This window comes from Orcinus orca, chromosome 14 (assembly GCF_937001465.1).
Source record: "Orcinus orca chromosome 14, mOrcOrc1.1, whole genome shotgun sequence".
Taxonomy (NCBI): domain Eukaryota; kingdom Metazoa; phylum Chordata; class Mammalia; order Artiodactyla; family Delphinidae; genus Orcinus; species Orcinus orca.
Genome location: NC_064572.1, coordinates 14,648,659 through 14,671,364, shown reverse-complemented (window position 1 = coordinate 14,671,364; position 22,706 = coordinate 14,648,659). Strand labels below are relative to the sequence as shown.

Below are 22,706 nucleotides of genomic sequence, written 5' to 3'. Positions count from 1 at the left end.
TCAGCCAGTTATAGGGATAAAATTCAATTAGCGCACTATGTTATTCCAAACTTTATTTAACATAATTTGTTTTAAGAATTATTGAAACTGCCAAGCGACCTTTCAAATTCATTATAACTTAGATGAAAAATTCCACTATTTAGACTATACTAAATAACGTTAAACAACCAGACATCTCAATGTAAAAAGTCTGGTCCATTACTAAATTTATAAAGAGAAAGCAATAATCCAGTTGTCTAGTCCAATTTTTCAGTGGTGTTGCTGTCATCACAGGGCCAACCTCAGACAAAACCCTCTCTGCAGGTGATTGGTTCTCTGTCAGCTCTAAAAACACAGCCTCATTCTTCGGCTTGGGCAGAGTTCATATTGTTTACTCACAGAGTGTGTATTTTGCAAATGGACTATTCCACAGATTAGGCATAAGTGATGAGTTATAGTATAGAAATCACACGGCGAGTCAGTCAAACACTGGCTAAGAAGTGAAAAGTCCCAAATCTCTTCTGTTGTGTTATGCGTACGAGTATGTGGCACCACTGGCAACTCTAAAATCCTGTCTCTTTCTGGGACAGTCACACCGGCTGGTCTCTACCTCCTTTTTGGGGGGATTAATTACCAGGTTTCACCATTAGGTGAACTTCTCTCCCACCATCCTAAATCCAAGGCATGTAGCCCATTCTCCCAGGCGGGGCGCCGTACGTCTCCCGATTTCTTGTTCTCAGTATGACCTGAATCCTACACTGTACAGGCTACGATTCCACTACTAGGTACTCCCAGACTTCTTTTCTGAATAGGGAACCTTTCTAATGTCTCCGTCTAAATCAATATTCTTGGGAATGAATTTCAGGGCTATCCGTGAAATCAAATCTTGGTGGATGTTAGGAAGTCCCTTTATGCTTTCAACCCTCAACAAGTCACAGGAATTCTAAATCCAGCAAATTAGGATCACGCCCATTATAACGACTGACTTAAACCCATAATCTATAATTAACTGTTATGCCCATTATATGCCATTAAATTATATCCATCTGGTTAGAGCTAAACCTGATCACATCTGCATGAACTCAAATTTTAAAATGAGAACAATATAGTCCTCCAAATATAATAGTGAGTTAAAAACATTATAATTTGTTCCTTCTACGTAGATTCTTTATGACATTCTAAATTCATCTTAACAGAAAATATTTCACTTTTTAAAGCAGAAGGCAAAAAAGAACACTTTACACTTAAAAACAGAAAAGCTTTCTCTTTTCTTTAAATAAAGTCGTTATAGGTATTTTTTTCCTGGGATGTTTATGATCGATTTTCCAACTAAATAGTCGCATGAAAATAAAACGTAAGCTTAACAGGGTTCATATGAAAGGAAAATTTTTGTGATTCTAGACCAAAATGTTTTCTCTTAGCAAATTTTCCAGGTACTTAGCTCTTCAGAATACTCAGAGACAGAAAGAGTCATCTAGTTCTTCACTATATGGAAATGCTAAATTAACACTGAAATCATGGAATATCCTCTCCAATTACTAGCACAACAGAAAAGAAGATTATTTCCAATCCCACCAGCAATGCCATGTATTGTATCTCTTTTCTAGTAATAAGACTGGTATAAAAACCCTCAAGAGAGATGAGGCATGAAACGTTGCACTGAAAAGTCACCAGCTAAAATTTAATCACCGAAAGGGTGGACTCTTTCATCTCAGCATAGTACACAGCTCAAAGTCAACACAGAGGATAAAATTTCAAATTATGAGTCATTTAAATTGCAAGAAGAATAAACCTAGGTCAAGGAAGGGATACTGAAGAGACAAACTGCATTGGAGCTACAAACTTGGTAGAAAGATCACAAGACTTTTTTTTTTTTCTTTTTTACAAAAAAGAATCCAAGATGTTGGGTCTAACAAAGGTAAATGTCACAAGAAACTGAAACTCAGACCCAGACAAATACACATATATATATAGTTTTACCTTGCTGCGTTGGGATCCTGTGACCTTAAGGAAGGATGAAGACAAGAAGCAAAATAGCAATAAACAATTGCTCGGAAGACAACCGACAGACCATAAATGGTGTGCACGTCAGAAAAATAGTATTATCTGCTGCGCACAGCTCATTCTAATTTAGCTCAGTTTCTTATCAATGAAGATGGATTTGAGACTAGAAATACACATACATTAGAAAAGATTATAGTGTCATCCAGGAAATTAACCTTAAGGCATTTTTCTCAGCCAGCAATAGTCATGGGTCATTCCCAAATTAGTTTGATTTGGTATTTTTTTACACAATGACTTCAATGCAATGCTGCAGAGATGCTCACATCCAATTATTCCTGAAAGGGGCACTACTCAATATCTACTCCTCACCTACCACTTTTTTGTGGGTCCACTTTAATTAAAGACTTAACAGCTGGCTACTAATATATTTCCAGACTTCTAGCTCAAAGCAGACATGTAAATTAATAGCAGCAAAAAAAAAAAAAAAAAAAAGTCTAATCCATTTCCTTCCATTTAATTTCTTTTTGAAAATTCCAAAAAAAAAAGAACCAATAAATAAGGAGAGGGTAGTTGGCAACAGCTGGTCTTTCTTATAAAAAGCAAAAGTGCAGCCTAAGCAAAGGGGGAAAATAATATTGACTTTCCCTTTGGCTAATGAATATTGAGCAGTATTTCGAATTATACGGAAATGTAAGATCTGAGAAGGTTTGAGGAAATAATCATAAAATAGAACATAGCCCTAGGAATATATGCAATCCTGCCTCATGCAAGCAAACTGCACTGTGTGCCACCACCTACATATGTACAGGGAATGAGTGACCTAATTGGGCAGAAGTCAAAAGAGGCTAAATCTTTAAGGCTTCTTCGATTTAGAAAAAAAAAAAATCAAACCAAGGGTTTAATGAGAAACTTGATGTCATGTTGCTCTTCCATAAACATTTTTCTGCCACGTCTGTCGGAAATTTCAGATCACATCATTCACTGAGATGAGAACAATTTAAAGCAACCTTATCTCTGAGGGCTCTCAGGAACACTCATTCTGAACATATGGGTTTTAGATTCTTTAACTAGTCTATGTTCCTTGGTCTTAACTTCAGCAAATGTTAGGACTCAAATTTGTCCATCCAGCTTCTGACATGCAGTTCCTTGACACAATAAGCTGCAATAAGCCATGAAGCAAGAAACATAAATGTCAGTTATAAGCTATGAAACAATGTTTCAACGTAGACAAAAAACAAATACAGAAAGATTCATCTTACTTCAAAACTCTTCACTTCCTCTTCCCCATCATCGTCTTCCTCGTCATGACAACTCTGATACATGTAAAAAAAATTTTGAAAAGGTCAACAGGATAAGAATATGTTGAGGCAGAAAATATAAAAGAATTTAGCACAGAATACTGAATCATTTGTGTTAGTTTATCATCAATATTGTTTAAATATGTACATTTATATAATAAGCTTAGATGACATGATCAATGAATCTGTGGCCTAAAAGAAAATTATACTGTGCATATACAAAATTAAAATGCTAAATTACCAATTTTATATATACCATGGAGATATTTATGAGGTCTGTATCACATTACACATACTACTTATTCATGCATTTTCCTTGTGCAAATCAAGTTACAAGCCTTAAAAACAAGGATCACTGTTTTCTCCTTTTTTGTGCTTCCATTACAATGTGTTAATACAGATACATTTAATAACTATGAACTAAAATTAAAAGAAAGCAGTGTCCATTACTTAAAGTGAATCTTGTCATCTTTTTCTTGTTGTTGTTAAGTTCATTTTTTATTGTATTTGGTCCAAAGGAGGAAAGTAAAATTCCAAGTGCTACCAAGATTATTCTTTCACAGAAAAATGATAAAACAGACAATTTCATTATTTTGAGTTATTTTCCCAGAAATGGTAAAGGAGCTGTGCATGTATTCTTATCTAATTCCCACAGCTGAAAATTTTGCTTGCTAAGGAAGCAGAGCTGTTTGGTGGTTAGGAACATGGCCTGAGGATACAGAGTGCCTGGTTCAAATCCTGATGCTGCATGTATGAGCTGTTTAGTCTCGGGCAAGTTCCTTTCCCTCTCTGGGTCTCCGCTTCCTCATATTTAAAGTGGAAATAATAAAAAAAGTAACCGTGTTCCTGAGAGAATCACATGAATTAATATATGGAAATTGTTTGCCACTTAGGAACAAGTACCTGAAAAACAATAAGCTTTGAATAAATCTCAATTGCTATTATTATCATGGTTTGGTACTAGGAGTATCGTGTTGACCAAAGGAAGCAGGTCATCAGCCAATACCTGTGCTAGGAAGAACCTAACGCTCTTCTAAGTTAGATTACTGCAACCCTTCTAAGGATTTTTTTTATGGTTGGTAAACACTCAGCGTATCCATGAAGCTCATGGAAGAAGTGGTTAAATATAACTTACAAATCAGAAAAATACTTTTAACTCAATGATTCACAGTACTTTGAGTACATACGTGAAGTAGAAATGGGAGCCAGGGTACAAAATGTGATCCTTCTATCAGACTCAGTGATAAATGCTAAAAGGTTTGTTACATTCTTTCATTCATTCAACAAACATGTACTGAGCATTGCCCTCTCCGTTTCAGGAGAATGTGGACATGGTTTGCAAAGGAGAAAATAAGGGGACACAGACCTGTGACAATTTCACTACATGGAAAAGTTGCTAAATAGTATGTTTCACCACAAAATCCAAGATGTTAATTATTCATTCAGAGTGCAGGAACTTTTTGACTATATGTTAATGTCACCTTGACTCCCGTGTTAACAGTTAACCAGGATTTTGAAAATAAATACACATGAGAAGTTTAGCAAAACATGTCTGGAAGGCAAATCTGTAACCCTCCATAAATATTGTATGTATAATGTTGAGTGCAGAGGAATTCTGGCTGAGCTGCTCCTTTTAGATTACCTACATAATGCTTCCTTCACATGCATTATAAATTAGGAGTGAAACTAGGGATTTTATCAAGTAACAAGCATGATAACTATCTAATCAAATTAGAATACCAATACAAAATGTCTCTTAAGAATATAAAGTTACACATTTTCTGAAACACATCATCTCCTATACAAATTTCATTACCTTCAGAAATACTGGGAACAAGGTTTGAGTTGAAGAATACATTTAGAAAAGTTGGCATTTTGAGTTATAATGATATGCTTTTAAGCTATAAAATTCATATGATATGTTTGCTTTTATGTAAAGGAATTTAGAGCTCTAGCTGACACGCTGACACACACACACACACACACACACATATATATATATATAAATATACACACACACATTTTTTTTGGCCGCGTGGCATGTGGAATCTTAGTTCCGTGACCACAGATCAAACCCGTGCCCCCTGCAGTGGAAGTACAGTCTTAACCACTGGACCACCTAGGAAGCCTCTGACAAGATATTTTTTACAAAGAATTATTTCGAAACAAAATACCTTAAACTGTTTTCTAAAACTTTCCTAAGAAAATTTAGTGAGATTCTCTTCTAATGAAGTTAAAATTTTGATTTTTAAAAAAACCTATTAAACCTGAATCTATTTGGAGACCTATCTGACAAAATTCAATAAACCCATAAACCACTTTAAACTTGTCCTGATTGCCATGGGGCATGCTGGGACCACAAGAAAACTATAGAGGATGTCTAGCACTTTTTAATGTACTGACCAGAAACAGAGGGATTTACAGGCATAGGACACAACGTTTTTCAATAGCAAACTGCATCCACGCAATTTGTGTGATAATGCTAAGTAAACAGTAGGATCTATTAGATGGTCCTGCAACACAGGACTTAACTTTCTGGATCAAAAGGATCAATTCTAGGCAAGGAAGAGTGATATCGTACTCCAGGAAGGAAAAAAGTGAATAAAACCCATACATAAAGGGGCAGAAGCATGAAATAGAGAATTTAGAAGCAAAAAATTAGAGAAGACCGAAACAGACGATACTTCAGACATTCAGATATCTGGATCAAAACTCAAAACTGGCAAGGAGAATTCATGAAGCAGTAACTGGGGCACTTCACCTTGCCACTATCCGCTGGAAATTTCATTCTGCAAAACAAGTGTATGTCATACGTTCTTCAGTTGCCTTTCTGATTGCAGTCACTCCTCAGAAGACAGAGGAAGCAAAAAGAAACTTTCAGGATGGATTTAAAACTAAGTTTTTGGTGAGATAGAAAAGAGAAATCTCATAAGAAAGTGATCCTGGCATTTTATCATTTTAACCAGCAAAGAACGAAACACTAGGTATAACTTAATGTGTACCTTTCAGTAAGTTATAAGAGAAAGAAGAGGAAACATTTTCCTTCCTTAGCCAGAAACTCAAAAGACTGAAAACATTATTGAGTGTTTAATTTATGACAGTATCATTCTAGATACTTCCACATGGTTATCTTATTTAAATTGGTAAAACCATTCCCTTAGAACAGAACAGCTTCAGACAGCCCAGAAGGGATGATGAGTACAGAGATATTCTGAGAATCAAGCATGAGTGACCACAATGAGGACAAAAGGAAGGGGCAACAGCAAACCAATGTGGATGCACTGCAAATTCTCTAAGATGCTCAAAAGAGGAGATATATATGATGTAAGGAAGGGGTTGGAAAGATAAGCAGGAAAACAATTAACCTAAGGGTTAAAATAAAGTGGGGCTCAAAAAATACAAAGATGTGGGCTTCCCTGGCGGCGCAGTGGTTGAGAGTCCGCCTGCCGATGCAGGGGACACGGGTTCGTGCCCCCGGTCCAGGAAGATCCCACATGCTGCGGAGCGGCTGAAGAACAAGGAACAGAAAGTACATGATTTACAGCAGAAACTTTAATAATAATAATAGAGAGAAAAGGCAGAACTACTCATCAGCCGTTTGCTTCAGACTTAACCACCAAAGAGAAGTGATTTTTAAATATGAAAGTTACCTTGCCAAGAGAAATGAACATTAAGACCCCAATGAAATGCTATATTACACCCACCTGGTTGACAAAAATTAATAAAACATAAAATATCAAATATTGGAGAAGATGTAGATCATCAGAATCTCTCTTAAACATTGCAGGGAGGAATGTGATTTAATGCAATGACTTTGGAAAACAGTTTGGCATCTTCTCCTTAAGTTGAATATTCATATACCCTATGACCCTTGACTTTTGGACATGAATAAGAATAGGCATTTCAAACCCTTTTTTCACGTCAGCAAAAACATAGATTCAACGCAAAAGGCTACCAACAAAAAAGTAAATGGATAAGCTATGGTGTAGTTGCACAATGGAATGTAATAGTCAAATCAAATGATCTCCAGCACACACAAGAGTAGAAATAAATCTTAGAAAACAATAGTAAGTAAAACAAGTAAGTACCAAAAGATTACATATAGCATACTGCCCTTTTAAAAGTTAAAACAAGTAAAATCTCAAAAATATGTAATTATATACGTAACACACATGTATATATGTAATATATGTATTAATAAATTCATATAACTAATGTATACTATATAAAAGGAAAGCAAGGTTATCCTGAACATGGGCTACAGGAGGATGATTTCCTTGTGTGGGGAGGCAGCGTATGGGTTAATGGAGAGGACCGTATGATTACAGGTAGGGTTATTATCAAGGTCTTAGCTTTTCTTGTGAGTGGTGAGTTTATGAGCAGTTTCTATATTATTAGAAACTACTAAGTAACTACTTTGAATAAAGGTAGCCCATAATGTAACGGACCAATGATGAGAGTGTATCATGAATCCAGAGCTCTGATTAACCCAATTCTGGGCTCCTATGGAAAATGAAAACTGAAAACAAAAACCAACTAATATGTAAATGTTGCCTTCATAAAGTCCTGCAAATGGAAAAGGAAGACATAAGTCTCTTGAACAGAGTTCAAGTGTCAAGATTCAGGGCAAAAATAATCATATGTGAATGTAAAATGACCACTGGTAAACTCTGAGAAACCATGAAGACCAAGAGAAAGTTTCAGACTCCTGGGATGCAGACTGTCAAAGTGAAGAAAGGCAGCCTCCAAAAACTACTTACTAAAAAGTTTGGTATCAATCATCAAAACTAGCAACTTAGATAAACACAGGGAAAGCACACTTACGGGTTTGTGGTTAACATAAATGGAAAGAAATATTTAACACTGGATGAGAGAAATGAACTTTAAAAGTATTTTGGCCTTGGGACTTCCCTGGTAGCGCAGTGGTTAAGAATCTGCCTGCTAGTTCAGGGGACATGGGTTTGATCCCTGGTCCAGGAAGATCTCACATTCCGTGGAGCAGCTAAGCCCGTGTGCCACAACTACTGAGCCTGCGCACTAGAGTCCGCGAGCCACAACAACCAAGCCCGCGTGCCACAACTACCGAAGCCCACATGCCTAGAGCCCGAGCTCCACAAGAGAAGCCACCGCAGTGAGAAGCCCATGCACCGCAACGAAGAGTAGCCCCCGCTCACCACAACTAGAGAGGAAGCCTGTGCGCGGCAACGAAGACCCAACAAAGCCAAAAATAAATAAATTTATTAAAGAAAAATTTTTTTGGCCTTGGATAATGGTATAACTCTAATTAGAGAAACGATGACTTATACTTAACTAAAGAGTATATCAACTGCCAAAATACAGGTATGTGAGGTAAACCTCAGAAGGAATTCATAAATGACATGGAATTTAGGTGAACATGCAAGCTCTTGACAAAAACGTAATCTGGCTGCCAAAAACCCAGTGAATTCTTACAATTTATTGTAAATATATAGAATTCCAAGGCAGAATAAGCGAGGATAAAGTCCCAGTGTGCACTACACAGGTGAACTCACAGCCAGCACACTGTGTTCAAGTAATTTCTGGGGGGCACATATTGCTAGATGATTGAGAGAAGAATGAACTGAGTAATGGAAGCTTAGCATTCCTGGGGCACATTAAACAATAAAAGGAACAAGATTATTTAATTATGAAGGGAGAATCTTGAGAAAAAGCATCATCAAATATTTGATCACTTATCAAGAGATGAAACTTCAGGGTTCAACCAGGACACATGCAGAGGCTGCTTCTGCTCCAGTCACAAGGAAGAACCTGAACCATCAGGAATCTCCTACTCTCAAAACAGGAGCTTCTCCCTTTTTAGCCCACTTGCTCACTGCTTCTTCAACTGCGAGGACAACAGTCCATGGACTCCTTTACAATCTCCTTACTTATCAGCTCCTTCTTTCCTCATTTCCTTATTTATCCTAGTTAGAATCCAAGATCCAATGCCTCAGCCACTCTCAGAGCGATACACAAAACCCCTGTGATCCCCTGTCCTTCAACAACAGTCTGGCAAAAATCCTTATCCTTGACAAATCTAACTTCCTACCTTCTCTGAATCTGCACTTGGTTCTGGGAACTGCTAGAGAAAAGCCACACAACCAGAAGACTGGTACTGTCCAAATTCATGAAAAACGACATCGATCAGGCTTTCCACACTGCCTGGGAATTCTATTTTAGTTTCCAGTCAATACTCAGTCCTAATTTCCACAGAAGGAAATATCCTTCCTCTTTAATCTTTTAACCTAGTGTTTTTTTTAATATCTATTTTATTGAAGTATAGCTGATTTACAATGTTGTGTTAGTTTCTGGTACACAGCAAAGTGATTCAGGTATACATACACATAATAGTTTGCATCTTCTAATCCCAACCTCCAAATCCATCCCCTCCCACCCCCTTGGCAACCACGAGTCTGTTGTCTATGTTTGTTTTGTAGATAAGTTCTCTGTGTCATATTTTAGATTCCACATGTAAGCAATACCATATGGTATTTCTCTCTTTCTGACTTACTTCACTTAGTACGATAATTTCTAGGTCCATCCATGTTGCTACAAATGGCCTGATTTCATTCTTTTTCATGGCCGAGTAGTTTTCCATTGCATATATATAGAATTCATATTCTTTAACCATTTATCTGTCGACTGATATTTAGGTTGTTTTCATGTTTTTTAAACTGTGGATTTCAACCCATTAACTGGACGTGAAATCTATTTAGTGAATCATGATCTCAAACAACTTTTATTTAAATAGAATAGAAAATATCAGACTGCACTGCTCACAGTACAAGTATAATTTCATGATGATTTTCTTTCAAGGTATCTGTTTTTATGTTTCTATAAATAGACTTGGTAAATGCATTTCTGACCGTGGGTTACGGTTTAAAAGAAAGCTGGAAAGCCACGACTTTTCTCTTATGCTCTGTAAGCTGTCCTGCTGCTCTGCTCCCACCTACTCAAAGCCTCACTCCACAAATTATTCCCTTGACTACTCTTTTGGGTCCTTCCCACCAGAACAGAAGCATGTTCAAATCTATTTTTAAAAAGTTAAAAAAAAGGCAAATAGGCAAAAATAATCCCCCTTCAACCTCACAATTCTATATAGATATTTATCACCCTCTACCTTTCTCCTCCTTCTCAGCCTTCTCAGTAGAGAGATGTCTATGCCACATCTACTCACACATGAGACTCTACTTACTTCCCCACAATACACACTTGGACCACAGTGCGCCATCTCACATCTCTGCAACTGTTCTCACCATGGTCACATGATGTCCATGTAATAAATCCTGGAGAATTTTCAATCCTTACCTTGAATAAGGTTCAGTCCCTCAGCAGAGTAAGATTTTGTTGACCACACACTCCAACAGTTACTATATATCTCACACGTAAGATTCTCTCCTATTTTTTTTGGGGGGGGGGCAGGGAAGCTCCTTTTTTTCTAACCATCTCTTAAGCATCCATGTCTTTAGAGGCTTGGTCCTAGCCACCTGTTCTTCTCATGCTTCCTTCTCTGCCTGGGAAAGATCATCTACTACTATGGCTTCAATTACCTTCTAATGCTGACAATTCCCAAAACTGTAATTTTATTTTATTTTTTAAATTTTTAAAATAAATTTATTTATTTTATTTTTGGCTGCGTTGGGTCTTTGCTGCTGCGCGCAGGCTTTCTCTAGTTGCGGCGAGCAGGGGCTACTCTTCGTTGCGGTGCGCGGGCTTCTCATTGTGGTGGCTTCTCTTTCTGTGGAGCTCGGGCTCTAGGCAGGCGGGCTTCAGTAGTTGTGGCACGTGGGCTCAGCAGTTGTGGCTCGCAGGGCTAGAGCACAGGCTCAGTAGTTGTGGCACATGGGCTTAGATGCTCTGTGGCATGTGGGATCTTCCTGGACCAGGGATCAAACCCATGTCCCCTGCACTGGCAGGCAGATTCTTAGCCACTGTGCCACCAGGGAAATCCCCCCAAATCTGTAATTTTAAGCCTTCTGTGAGATGTGGAATGTCAGACATGACTATCTTATTGCATGTTAGACATCTCCACTTAGCTGTCTCACAGGTATTTTTAACTAACATGTCCAAAATTTAATTTGCCATCTTTCCTCTTCACTCTAGGCCTGCAATGATTCTGGTGATCCCCACCTTAGAATATGGTTCTGCCATCTACTCAGCTGCCCAAGTCAGAAGCCTCAGCAAAACCTGACTCCTCTTCCCCTCATTCATTCTCAGGTTATGAGATTAAACAAAATAAGCACCCAGTAAATACTAGCTATTACTATTTTTTCATGGTCAATTCATCATTCAACAGTTAGGGACTTCCTTGAAGCTCAGACTAATGCTACATAAACTACTCCCACTACTCTTATTTTTTTTTTATTTTTTGCAGTACACGGGCCTCTCACTGTTGTGGTCTCTCCCGTTGCGGAGCACAGGCTCTGGACGCGCAGGCTCAGCGGCCATGGCTCACGGGCCCAGCCGCTCCGTGGCACGTGGGATCTACCCGGACCGGGGCACGAACCCCTGTCCCCTGCATCAGCAGGCGGACTCTCAACCACTGCGCCACCAGGGAAGCCCTCCCACTACTCTTAATTGTTTCTCTACCATTAAACTTGTCAGAGATTTTTGGAATCATTTGTTCAAATTTTGTCTCCTCCATCAGATGATAAACTCCAAGAAGGCAGGGTGTGTGTGTTACTTTCTGGTTCACCACATTATCTCCAATGCCTTCATGTCGAGTGAATATTTGTTGAATGAATGAATTTTTGGAAAATCAGTGAGCTCTCCATCAATAAAATGTTAAAGGAAGAAACAGTGATTACCTGTCAAAAACGTTAGACGAGATATTCAGGCAACAAGTGGAAAGTTCAGATTAATGCCCTGTAGGGTTCTAAAATTTAACGATATTTTATTTTAATCTAGAAACACACAGATTCTTATATTTTGCCATTAAAATCAAGACATTTATTTACCTTTGCCATAATATCTGCATAAGCCATATATAAAAAATCTTCCTCCAGTTTGCTATGAAAAACAAGAAAAAAATCAGTTTTTAAGTAGAAGGTTAGTTACATGCAAAATCACCATCACTGTATGAAATAACTTTTATCTTTCAACAAGTATGTCTTTTTAAAAAGAAACAAACACAAAACTCAGGCAAAGCGATTATTCAGAAATATTGTAGAATCAGAGAGCAAAGATCTTAGACTTCCTAAACAGTGGCCCCATCCTACCTTACGGAAGAGACCTTCAAGTCTCACAAAATAAATGATCTATTGATTTACACACAAATGTAATAACATTAGTATTCTCTTAAAACTACAAAAGTTGAACCAAGCAAATTTACATGATGTCAGGGCTTTTGACAGCAGACGTGATATCTGACATTTGTTGGAAAGACTTCCCCAATTATTATGCTACTACGTAGTTTAAAAATATGATGGTCATAATGATTCTTAAAAATTAAGATAGGTTAAAATCTGTTTACTATCCTCTTTTGAAAGATTATGGAAACCACTAATTCATTGAAGAAAGGCTTCCATCAAAAAATACCTGACGTTTTGCAAAGTTATTTTAGCAGTTTTAAACTTATAGCCATCAGAAAAATCCACTTATGAGAAATACCTCATTACCTGACAATGCCAGACAGGGAGCTGCTCTATGCTTAGGGATGAGATGATTTTGTTAGTTAGGAAATAATAAGAGAAAGAGAGAGAAATCGTGAGAGAAGGATGGATCACATTAGCTAAGAGGGAGAAATGTACATTATTACGACATGCATAGAGGTCAGATGAACTCTTTAAGACTCAGGTGGATATGGACTGATCATTAAATTCTCTGCAGAGGATGAGGGATGCCTGGGGCAAAGTAGGCTTTCTCCCCCATGGCAGGGAAGCAGGTAAAGGTTTTAAAACCTCCGCCATGGCTCATCTACAGAATCAGCCTGTGCGGTGCCCCTGTAATGAGCAGATACTGAGCACATTTTGATTACTGGGCTTATGAGTGCCTTTCTTATTTAATTCCATAGAGGTTTGCCCTTTGTGGTTTCAGTGAATTCATATGACCAAGACTGTAGGAACCAAGTAAAATGGAGAATGCCCATAAAATAGATCTCAAAGAAACCTTCCACTGAAAGGATGGCGCACCCACCTCCTCAAGTTTCCTAAGACTTACTGCTGAATGGAGACAGAATCCACCCAGGAAATTTGGGGTCACCAGTGGTCTCCAAACATTTTTGGTACTGAAATTTGCTTTGGGCTCTTTTATTTTCTAAAGCTTGTTTGTGATCAACAGGAAGATTCAGAATCAAGTCAACCAGCTAATTACAACGTTGTTAAGAAAAATGAGAGCTAGGTAAATATTTGGTAGGTAACTATTAAAGCCTGAAGTTGTGTGAGCGTTGGTTCGTAGTGTATGCCAGACTGGTCCTATCTTTGAACACTTCTCTCTCCTCCCAAGAACAAGATGAAACTGAAACAGGAACATGTGACGGACAGAACACTCAGACACGGGTTTCTATCTGTTCTTCCTACGTCTCGTGTGAATCCTCCCAACCATACCATTTCTCCGTTAAAGCCGTTCGACTGAACAGAAGTATCAGCTGATGGAGAGGATCAACCCGCTTAGTTCCTTCATCTTCTTCCGGAGGTTCTGCTCCAGGTTTCTATACAAAAGTCAAATTTATAAAATTTCACATTTAGGTGAAATGTTCACCCGGACCCAGGAACAACAAATAAAAAGAAAGCCTTTCTCTTCCTATTGTGGTGCGTGAGTGTGTCTGTGTTATATGCATTGTACCTGCACGTGTATGCACGTGTGTGTGTTATATTACCAACACAAAAGTATGCAGCTTTAAAAAAAAAAAAAGCTATTTAATAATGGGACCAAAAAACACTATGGGCAAAGATGACTTACATCATTTAAAAATTCTGAATGCCATTCTTATAAGCAGATTCATAACTAACTGAAAAGTGTATCTGCTACATGGATTTCAGCTTTAGGGAGGGCTCAATTTACAAAGAATTGCAATAAAATGCTACATCACTCCAAGTATAAAAATGTTCATGTAGCAAAGCAAACTGATTATCAAATGAAACATTTTTGTTGCCTACACAGACAGAGAAAGGCAAAGAATGCTGAATGAGTTAATGTCTGAATCACTTACACATTATTTTTTCTCATTTTCAGTTACTTTTAAAACTTAAAAAAGTAATTTCATTCTATTGGATAGAACATGTACCATGAGGAAAATTATGAAGCATTTTTACTGACTGTAGAATTAATTAATCCCATTTGTTGAATGATTTAATGAATTTTATATTTCTATAAGAATTACCCATTCAGACTGAGATTCTCTCTACCTAAATATGTTCTTTCTTGGATTTAAGGCTTAATGTTGCAGGTACTGTGTAAATTTCTACAAGGTTGAATATTCTAATATTCTACAGGTTGTGATTTTAAAAAGAAATGAAATTCAATTAAAATATAAGGGGGTAATCAGGGTTAAGGTTTTATGAACTGGATTAGTTTATCCTTTATGTTCCCTGATAATCTGTGAGTTAGACAAAACAAAACAAAACTTTTAGACAAGAGGTCTTTAACTTGGGAATCATAATGCCTCTGACTAGTCTGCAGAATTCTGCAGGACTATATGCTTATAAATTTTCCTGAGATGGCCCTTGGTCAGATTTTTAAATAGGTCCACAGCTCATAAAAAATTAAGACAATGGCTCCCCCGAGTGAAGCACTCTCAGTAACACAAGCCTCCTTATCAGCATGGTTGGACTGAAAAATTCTACTTGCCGTTTATACTATATTTACCATGACTTCCTGCTCATCCTGTACCCAATCTGTCATTCTCTGTCCTGTCTATGTTTAACAACCAGCTACTTTTCATTGGCTTTTGTCAACCTTCGATCTAGTTTTGGTGAATAATTCTTTATGGTTCAGCTTTTATAGTAATATCCTGGTTCTGAGGTGTCTGAAGGTGCTTTGAGGAAGAATTTAAAAGAATAATAGAGTCAAAGTTTAGTTAAATTCTGAATTGCTGGATGCTGATGAGATCTCTTTGAAATAAGAAGAGTGAATTTTTCCCTAAACACTGCATGCAATAACAATCGAGAAGAAAGTTTCCTAAGGCCCACACACTGCAATGATGTTTTCTCTTCAATGTTATGAGATAAATGGCTCACACCAATGTTATCCCACCAAGCCCAGACTTTCTTTCATCTTCTAACCCCATTAAAAATGTACCGCTAAATCTTCTATCAGTTTATCTTCAAAGTAATGTTCTTCTGTCTCAATCCAAGATTTTTCATATCCCTGAAGAAAGAGATTGACAGCCCGATGCCTAAAAGGTAAGCACAATTTCAAACAGTTATTTTTAATTAAAGTGAAAAGGTATTCAGTAGCACTTTATCGCTGGATTATCTGTGCACTCAAAGAATAAAATAAAAATAAACTTCCTACTCTCAGCTGGAGAGGAAGATATCACAGAGGACAGAGAAAGGTTTCTCAGATCACAGACTGACATGGATTTAGTTATTTCTAGGTTTTGTAACATTGGTCAAGTTATCCGACTTTGTCGACTTTCACTTCTCTCATTTATAAAACTAGGATAACCCCATCTACGTGTCAGTTTTGTGAGACTCAAACTGAGATAAAGAATGTAAAGCACATTGGATAGATGCTCATTACATGGTAGCTCTTACGACATAAAGTGGCTCTGGATAAACGATGTTATGGAATTATCCAAGGCTCCTGTTAGCATTAGATACAGACCCTGAGGATCACAAAACTAAATGTATTAAGGGAACCTTATGGGTATGTATATCCAAAGATTAAATCCTAGAATACTGATGATAAGTGGTTGCCTACGAATTAAAGAAGACCAGTGAAGACTAAAACCATAAGTAAAACTCATCGTGAAATTGATGAGATTTATGGCTAAGGTTCCACTCTAAGAAAATCATGTCAATGAGGGAACATCGTAAGAGAATACCAGACGTGTTAAAATGAGCCGGCGCCATTGAAGGATGGAATGCTGAGCTTAACAGTATCAAAGGCAGGCTAAGGAATCATGAGACATAAAGGTAGACAGGTTTATGAAGGGCCTTGAAATCCAGGGAGAAGAACCGTCAACACAGATGGAACGGCCAGAACTCGCCGTAAATCCTTGCACGAGAGCGGCTCAACCTTACTGGTACATCAGAATCCCCTGTGGAGCCTTTAAACAGTACACATGCGAAGCCCTCGGATATTCTGATTCAACAGGTTGAGCCTTGGCTATTTCTCAAGCAAATCTGAGTGTATTTCCTAAAAGCACCAGGTCTGAGAATATTCCCACTGGAATAAGGGGTACAATTTTGAATACGTTATATCCGAGACAGTGGAACGGCAGACTCCGTGACATCGTAGAAACTAGCTCGGAATCTGCTGTCATCAACATGATGTGAGTCAATAAAGGGAGTTGAAGAGGTGACCTTGAAGGGAAGGATGGTGATGTGAAACGGTTCAAAGGAAAAGTTGAACACCGTATGCTAACACATATACATAGAATCTAAAAAAACGGTACTGATGAACCTAGTGTCAGGGCAGGAATAAAGACGCAGACGTAGAGAATGGACTTGAGGACACGGGGAGGGGGAAGGGTAAGCTGGGAAGAAGTGAGAGAGTGGCACTGACATATACACACTACCAAATGTAAAACAGATAGCTAGTGGGAAGCAGCCACGTAGCACATGGAGATCAGCTCGGTGCTTTGTGTCCACCTAGAGGGGTGGGATAGGGAAGGTGGGAGGGAGATGCAAGAGGGAGAGGATATGGGGATATATGTATACACATAGCTGATTCACTTTGTTGCACAGCAGAAACTAATACAACATTGTAAAGCAATTATAATCCAAAAGAGTTGTAAAAAAAAAAAAGAAAAGAAAAGAAAAGAAAAACTTGATGAAACTTGGAAAATGTCTGTATAGGAGGAACCAGAAAAGAAATAAGAATATGAATTCAAGGTCAATGTTCTATTTGACTAAACTGTGACACCATAATTGAGCCAGCGAATTCAGAAGCAGCACGTGGTTTGAGAAGGAACTCAAATACATTTTATACTTAGTGAGTGACGAGATGGCAAGGAATTTACGGGCCTTAGTGAAATCGAAAAGTTTTGTTTGTTTTGCTTTGTTAGTGGCAGGGGGCAGGGAGGAGTTATGTTTTTGTCTTGTTTTTTTTTTTTTTTTTACTCCCCAACTTACGTTACTCATTCATTCAAACACTTACTGAAAGTCAGTGCTCTAGGTGCTGAAGATATGCAATTGAACATAGCTCTAAAGGATCTCAAAGTCTGAATCAGAGAGACAAACAGCCCCAATACTATAGGAAAGTGTCCACAACTAGAGGTATTTAAAAGTTTCCTAGAAACAAACAGGAGGAAGCATTTTCAACTTGGAAGAGGTAGAGGGCGTGGCTTGGTCAGAGATGGTCCAAAAAAGGGATGCAGTTGAGCTGAGCCTTGTTTAACAGACATGGGGAAGATGCCACTTGTATAAAGCTCAGAGTGGGAAACAGCACAGTTTCTTAGGAGAATCACAAGAAGGTGGAAATGGTACCCTGGGCTAGACTTCAATGCCACGGGTTACTTTTCTTTTAACAAGTATATCTCCTGTATCTCTAGGAGAAGGTTGATGGGTCTGTCAAACATGTTTACGTTATTCCCATAAGTTAGTTCCATATCAGTTCTTTTCCCCAAAGGCTAAATCATCACAAAAATAATAAACAACAATTAACACTGCTTGTGTTATGTTCAGTTCTAAGCACTGTGTATACTTCGACCCATTAAATAACCTGAACAAGTCTATGAGGCAAATTTTACGGTACAAAGTCAGGTAAGAACCTTGACCAAGGTCATGCATCCATAAGCTGAGAGGTCAGGATTCAAATCAAGGCAGTCTGACCCCCAAGACTGAGTTCCTAATTACTCTATCCTGCCTCACATGTGTGAGCAGATCCTCCTGAGTATTTAAAAGTAATAGAAAACAAACTTATGGTTACCAAAGGGTAAAGGGTGGGGAGGGATAAATTAGGAGTGTGGGATTAACATACACACACTACTATACATAAAATAAACAACAAAGACTTACTGTATAGCACAGGGAACTAACTATATTCAATATTTTGTAATAACCTATAAAAGAATCTGAAAAAGAATAGATTTTTATAAATGTATAACTGAATCACTTGAAACACCTGAAACTAACACAACTATACTTCAATAAAAAATAAAAGTCATTTAATAACGACATTACAGACCAATGAGAATACCCGACAAAGGAAAACAAAGTCAAGAATTACACAGAAAAGCCAATAAATCTTGTCCATCCTTCTCTTTGGACTATTGTTCTCGTGTTAAGGTAGATGCCTCCTATCACTTGTTAGGGGAAGAATAACTTGAATCCATTATAAACGTTAAAGAAATTCTGACCTTGGCAGATTATACAAAGGAGCCATCCGAAAGCAGGCAACCACTGCCCGTTTCCTCTGCTTAGAGAGCAGTTTGTGCCACACGGCCTTTTTCGATCTCTGAGGATGCTCGACCTGAGGTAGAATGACACAAAGACATATGTATTTAAACCCCCAAAGGCCCTCAAAAATACAGCTGCATCTTTTAGCTAAAAACTTTTAGAATTTCGATCCCAACAGTACCTCACAATTATTATGGGAAAACCCATGTCCTCAAAGTTACCCAATGCTAAATTTGAAATAGTTTCAAATGTTACATATTTTCCTTAGTAAAAATATAATATTTTCCCAACACTGTGTACTTTAGAAACTATGTCATCTTTAAAAATCAAAGAACTATAAAACTATTCTATATAAAACAATTTTGTATCCTTTTCAGAATTCGGTTATAGTGCCAAAACATAGTTTTTGCCTGTGCAAAACAATGAACCTATTCTTATTTATTTATCCATTTCCACTAATTTTATCATAAGAGCTACAACAGTAAACATAAACAGAGGCAGTTAAAGAAAATTCTAATGAAAAGTCCACTGTTCCTTAATATAACAGGATGGAGAGATGACAAGTCTATTTGAACACATTAGTAGGAATGAGTAAAAGAATTTCGTTTTGCAAAAATGTTAAAATATATAATTACTTTGTTAGATAGGGACAAATGAGAATTCAAAAGTTGCAGTAAATGAGGCAAGCAAGCTATGTGTTTAGCTAATGGTGTTTGGAATTTCAAGAAGAAAAAGAGATTAATTGTAAGTATTAGAGAGAAAAAAATCCCAGCATAGAATTCTAAATTAATTAGTAATTTCTAGGCAATTGAACACTGTACTTCCCGGACTGTAATATCTCCGGCGCATACATGTAGATTTCTGGAAGAAATAAAAACGTTACATTAGCTAAAAAAGCAAAACTAAATTTATTATCCTTTGCAGTAAAGGGTCAACATATGAATGTAATAATGCCTGAAGAAAACATTGAGAATGTTTGGATTACAGTGGTTTGGAAATTTTAACAAAACAATTTGTATAATTTGAAAGCACTTATTTCTGTGATCTTCTTCCTTCTGTAGGATCAATAAACACTTTTTGATAATTATCCAGTTCAATTTTCTTCTTGGTTATATTAAGCAAAACAAAACATTGTTGAGACACTGCAGGTGAAAACAATCAAGGGTAGTATTATTCACCTAGAATATGGCATTCTGATCAACATGGGTGATAGTCAACAAACGTAATTAACAAGGAAAGACCTTAAATAGTGAATTTTCCTATAAATCAAGTAAATAGATGTTGTTAAGATCTGTGATCCAAGGGTGAACATCAAGATGTGTCTTGTAACTGAACACCTGGGTTTGCTGCTGTGTTAGCCTGTCTGGAGTTTGAGTATTAGAAAATTCCAAGGAGACAGCTTACTGTCCTAAGAAAAATGACCAGATGTACAGTACAAAATGTTCCACTGCAAAGGTCGCTGACCCTTGAGCCAGATGAAGTCTTTCCTCTGCACCCACTGTTTTTGCACCGAGTGTGGCAAATGAAAATATTCTTTGCAAACTATTCTATGACTCACAAATTAACATTAGAATAGAGGTATTAAAGGCATGAATTCTGCACACAGATATCTTGCACTCTTTTCTATCTTTTGATAACTGATGAGTTCTTTTTACTCATATTCTTAACATTTTGAAGAATAGTTGGCCATGAAAATCTGACCCTCTTACCTTTTCCTAGATAATTCCTACTTCTTTAAGGTTTACACAGGGATCACCCTCATCATGGCTAGAGTAAGTTTGGGTTCCTCTTAATCTCTCTTCAGCACATTTTGTATCCTGGCACATCTGAATCACTACATATTTATCTATGTGGCCATATACGCCTCTAGAGCACAAGCCACTTGAGTAGAGGGACAGAATTCAGTCCCCAGCAGAGTACAATGCTGCCATACGGTAGTGCATGCAATAAATGTTCACGGGATAAACAGCTGCTCAGTAAAATGAATCTCACCACTTTACAAATAACATCATTCATTATGATCACATGTATTTATGAGTACATAACATATGACTATAATAAAACAGGGTTCAATAAACTTCATTTAATGTATCTAAAAGTCATTCAAGCAAATCCAGATATGTGCATGAAACCCAGGAAGAATTAAAAACTCATGGTAGAGTAATGCTGTCAGAAATGGTCCTCTAGGAGCCATTTAATTATCACTGAGTAATCTTCCTAAATACGTATATACTTCTGGAAACACAACTCCATGACTTTATATATCACTTAACATTTCATTACCTCAAATCTTGTCATCTGCTGATGGATGATCATTTATATTTATTTAATATTTCATGAAAATATTTAGGGAACCATTAAGTTGCCTAAATAATATTTTATTATATTATTAATATTATGGTGTTACATAACGTAAACACATATCGCTAGCCATATGGTGTAAGAGTATCCTAGCTTAATCTCATCAGGTATAGTGATAAACTGCATGGCACTGGAGAAGTTATTAGCACTTGGGGGGCATCTGAGTAAGAGGATGCTATATTAGATGTACCCTTCGGTTATTTAACTGGCCAGGGCGGTGATAGGAGGTCATCAGATAATATAAAATAGGAATCAAAGAAACACATTTATTATTGCTATGCTAGTAAGTTCTGCAAAACATTCAGATGACAACATCCTGAGGTGACATGGGGCATTTCATTATTTTATGTTCAGTGTAAAATAACTGCCCCTCCGTGTCAGGTAGGTATCGTCATGGAGACCCAGTGACAGAGCACACTCTTGGGTTTACACTGAGCACCCTCAGTCTGGTGTTATTTTGCTGAGTGGACCTCGTGAGAAACAGAGACTGTCTCTGTGTTGCAGATATTTTTACCTAAGCCAGAAGATCCCTTATACAAAAATACCATCCACCAATGGATGACGTTTCAGATATTACTGGTTTGGGAATTCTTGAGCAAAGGTAATAAATAAGAAAATCAAATACACAGTAAGCTTTGTAGCTTAAAATAGAATACAACTGAAAAATGATATAAAAACATTATTTTCACATGGCTCTAATACCACTGCACTGCTCTTCTCTAAATGTAACATATTGCTGAACTTGAGAAAAATTAGCTCAAAAATATTCAAAGGAAAGGTGAAATACGTGACCTTAAATTCAAAATTCAAATATTAGACCAGGGAAAGATAGTATCTCAAACATGTTTTGATGAGCATCAATAGAAAAATAATACAGTTATAAAACATTTGAAATCAGGCATAACTCCTCAAATTTTTGTTAGAATGGCTTAAAAATAATTATATAATTTTAGTTATCTGTTTAATTTTAGAAATATTTTGAAAAAGACTATAAAACAGAGGCCTTGATCTCCCCAAATACATTATTTATCCATGGTTACAAAAATTACAAGTTTGGAAATGCTGCTGATTAGATACTAAGGACTCCCAAGTCATAGATTCTTTGTAATGAACATGCTGGATATATATGTTTTCTGGCCCACAGTTAACAAGTCAACACACATCCTTTAAAAAAATATTTTTTATGGTTAAGGCAAATGTGATTGAATCAACACAAAATCTAACCTGTTCAAGATGAAAAAGCACATTTGCTATATCCAAGACCCTTTCCACTGTCTTCTCAGGATCTGAAGTGTCTTCTGTCCTGTTGGGTAGATCTTTGTAAAGAGCCATCTGCCATCTAATAGCAGGATCCTCCACCTGCAGAAAAAAAGAAAAACGTTCAAAAAATGCAGTGTAAAGAGGGGAAGACACACTTCTGAAGAGTCAATCTATAGCTATTTACTGAGCATAGCACGGGGTGAAAACATGACGCAGAGATCAAGACAGAGAAGTAAGTACCTTGTACTCATGAAATTTATCGTCTGGTGAGGAAGGAAGACAT

General features: G+C 37.2%; 1 protein-coding gene across 1 annotated transcript in view; it reads right to left on the bottom strand.

The window, feature by feature from the left end:
* Window positions 1–22,706, bottom strand: part of RYR2 (ryanodine receptor 2) — a 517,690-nt gene that overhangs the window by 84,509 nt on the left and 410,475 nt on the right. Inside the window, exons 74-79 of the mRNA XM_049697219.1 lie at window positions 22,388–22,522; window positions 18,763–18,875; window positions 15,537–15,633; window positions 13,844–13,947; window positions 12,257–12,308; window positions 3,243–3,296 (exon numbers count right to left, since the gene is read on the bottom strand). Of these exons, the coding sequence (XP_049553176.1) occupies window positions 3,243–3,296; window positions 12,257–12,308; window positions 13,844–13,947; window positions 15,537–15,633; window positions 18,763–18,875; window positions 22,388–22,522 (555 nt within the window). The remainder of the gene's footprint in view (window positions 1–3,242; window positions 3,297–12,256; window positions 12,309–13,843; window positions 13,948–15,536; window positions 15,634–18,762; window positions 18,876–22,387; window positions 22,523–22,706) is intronic.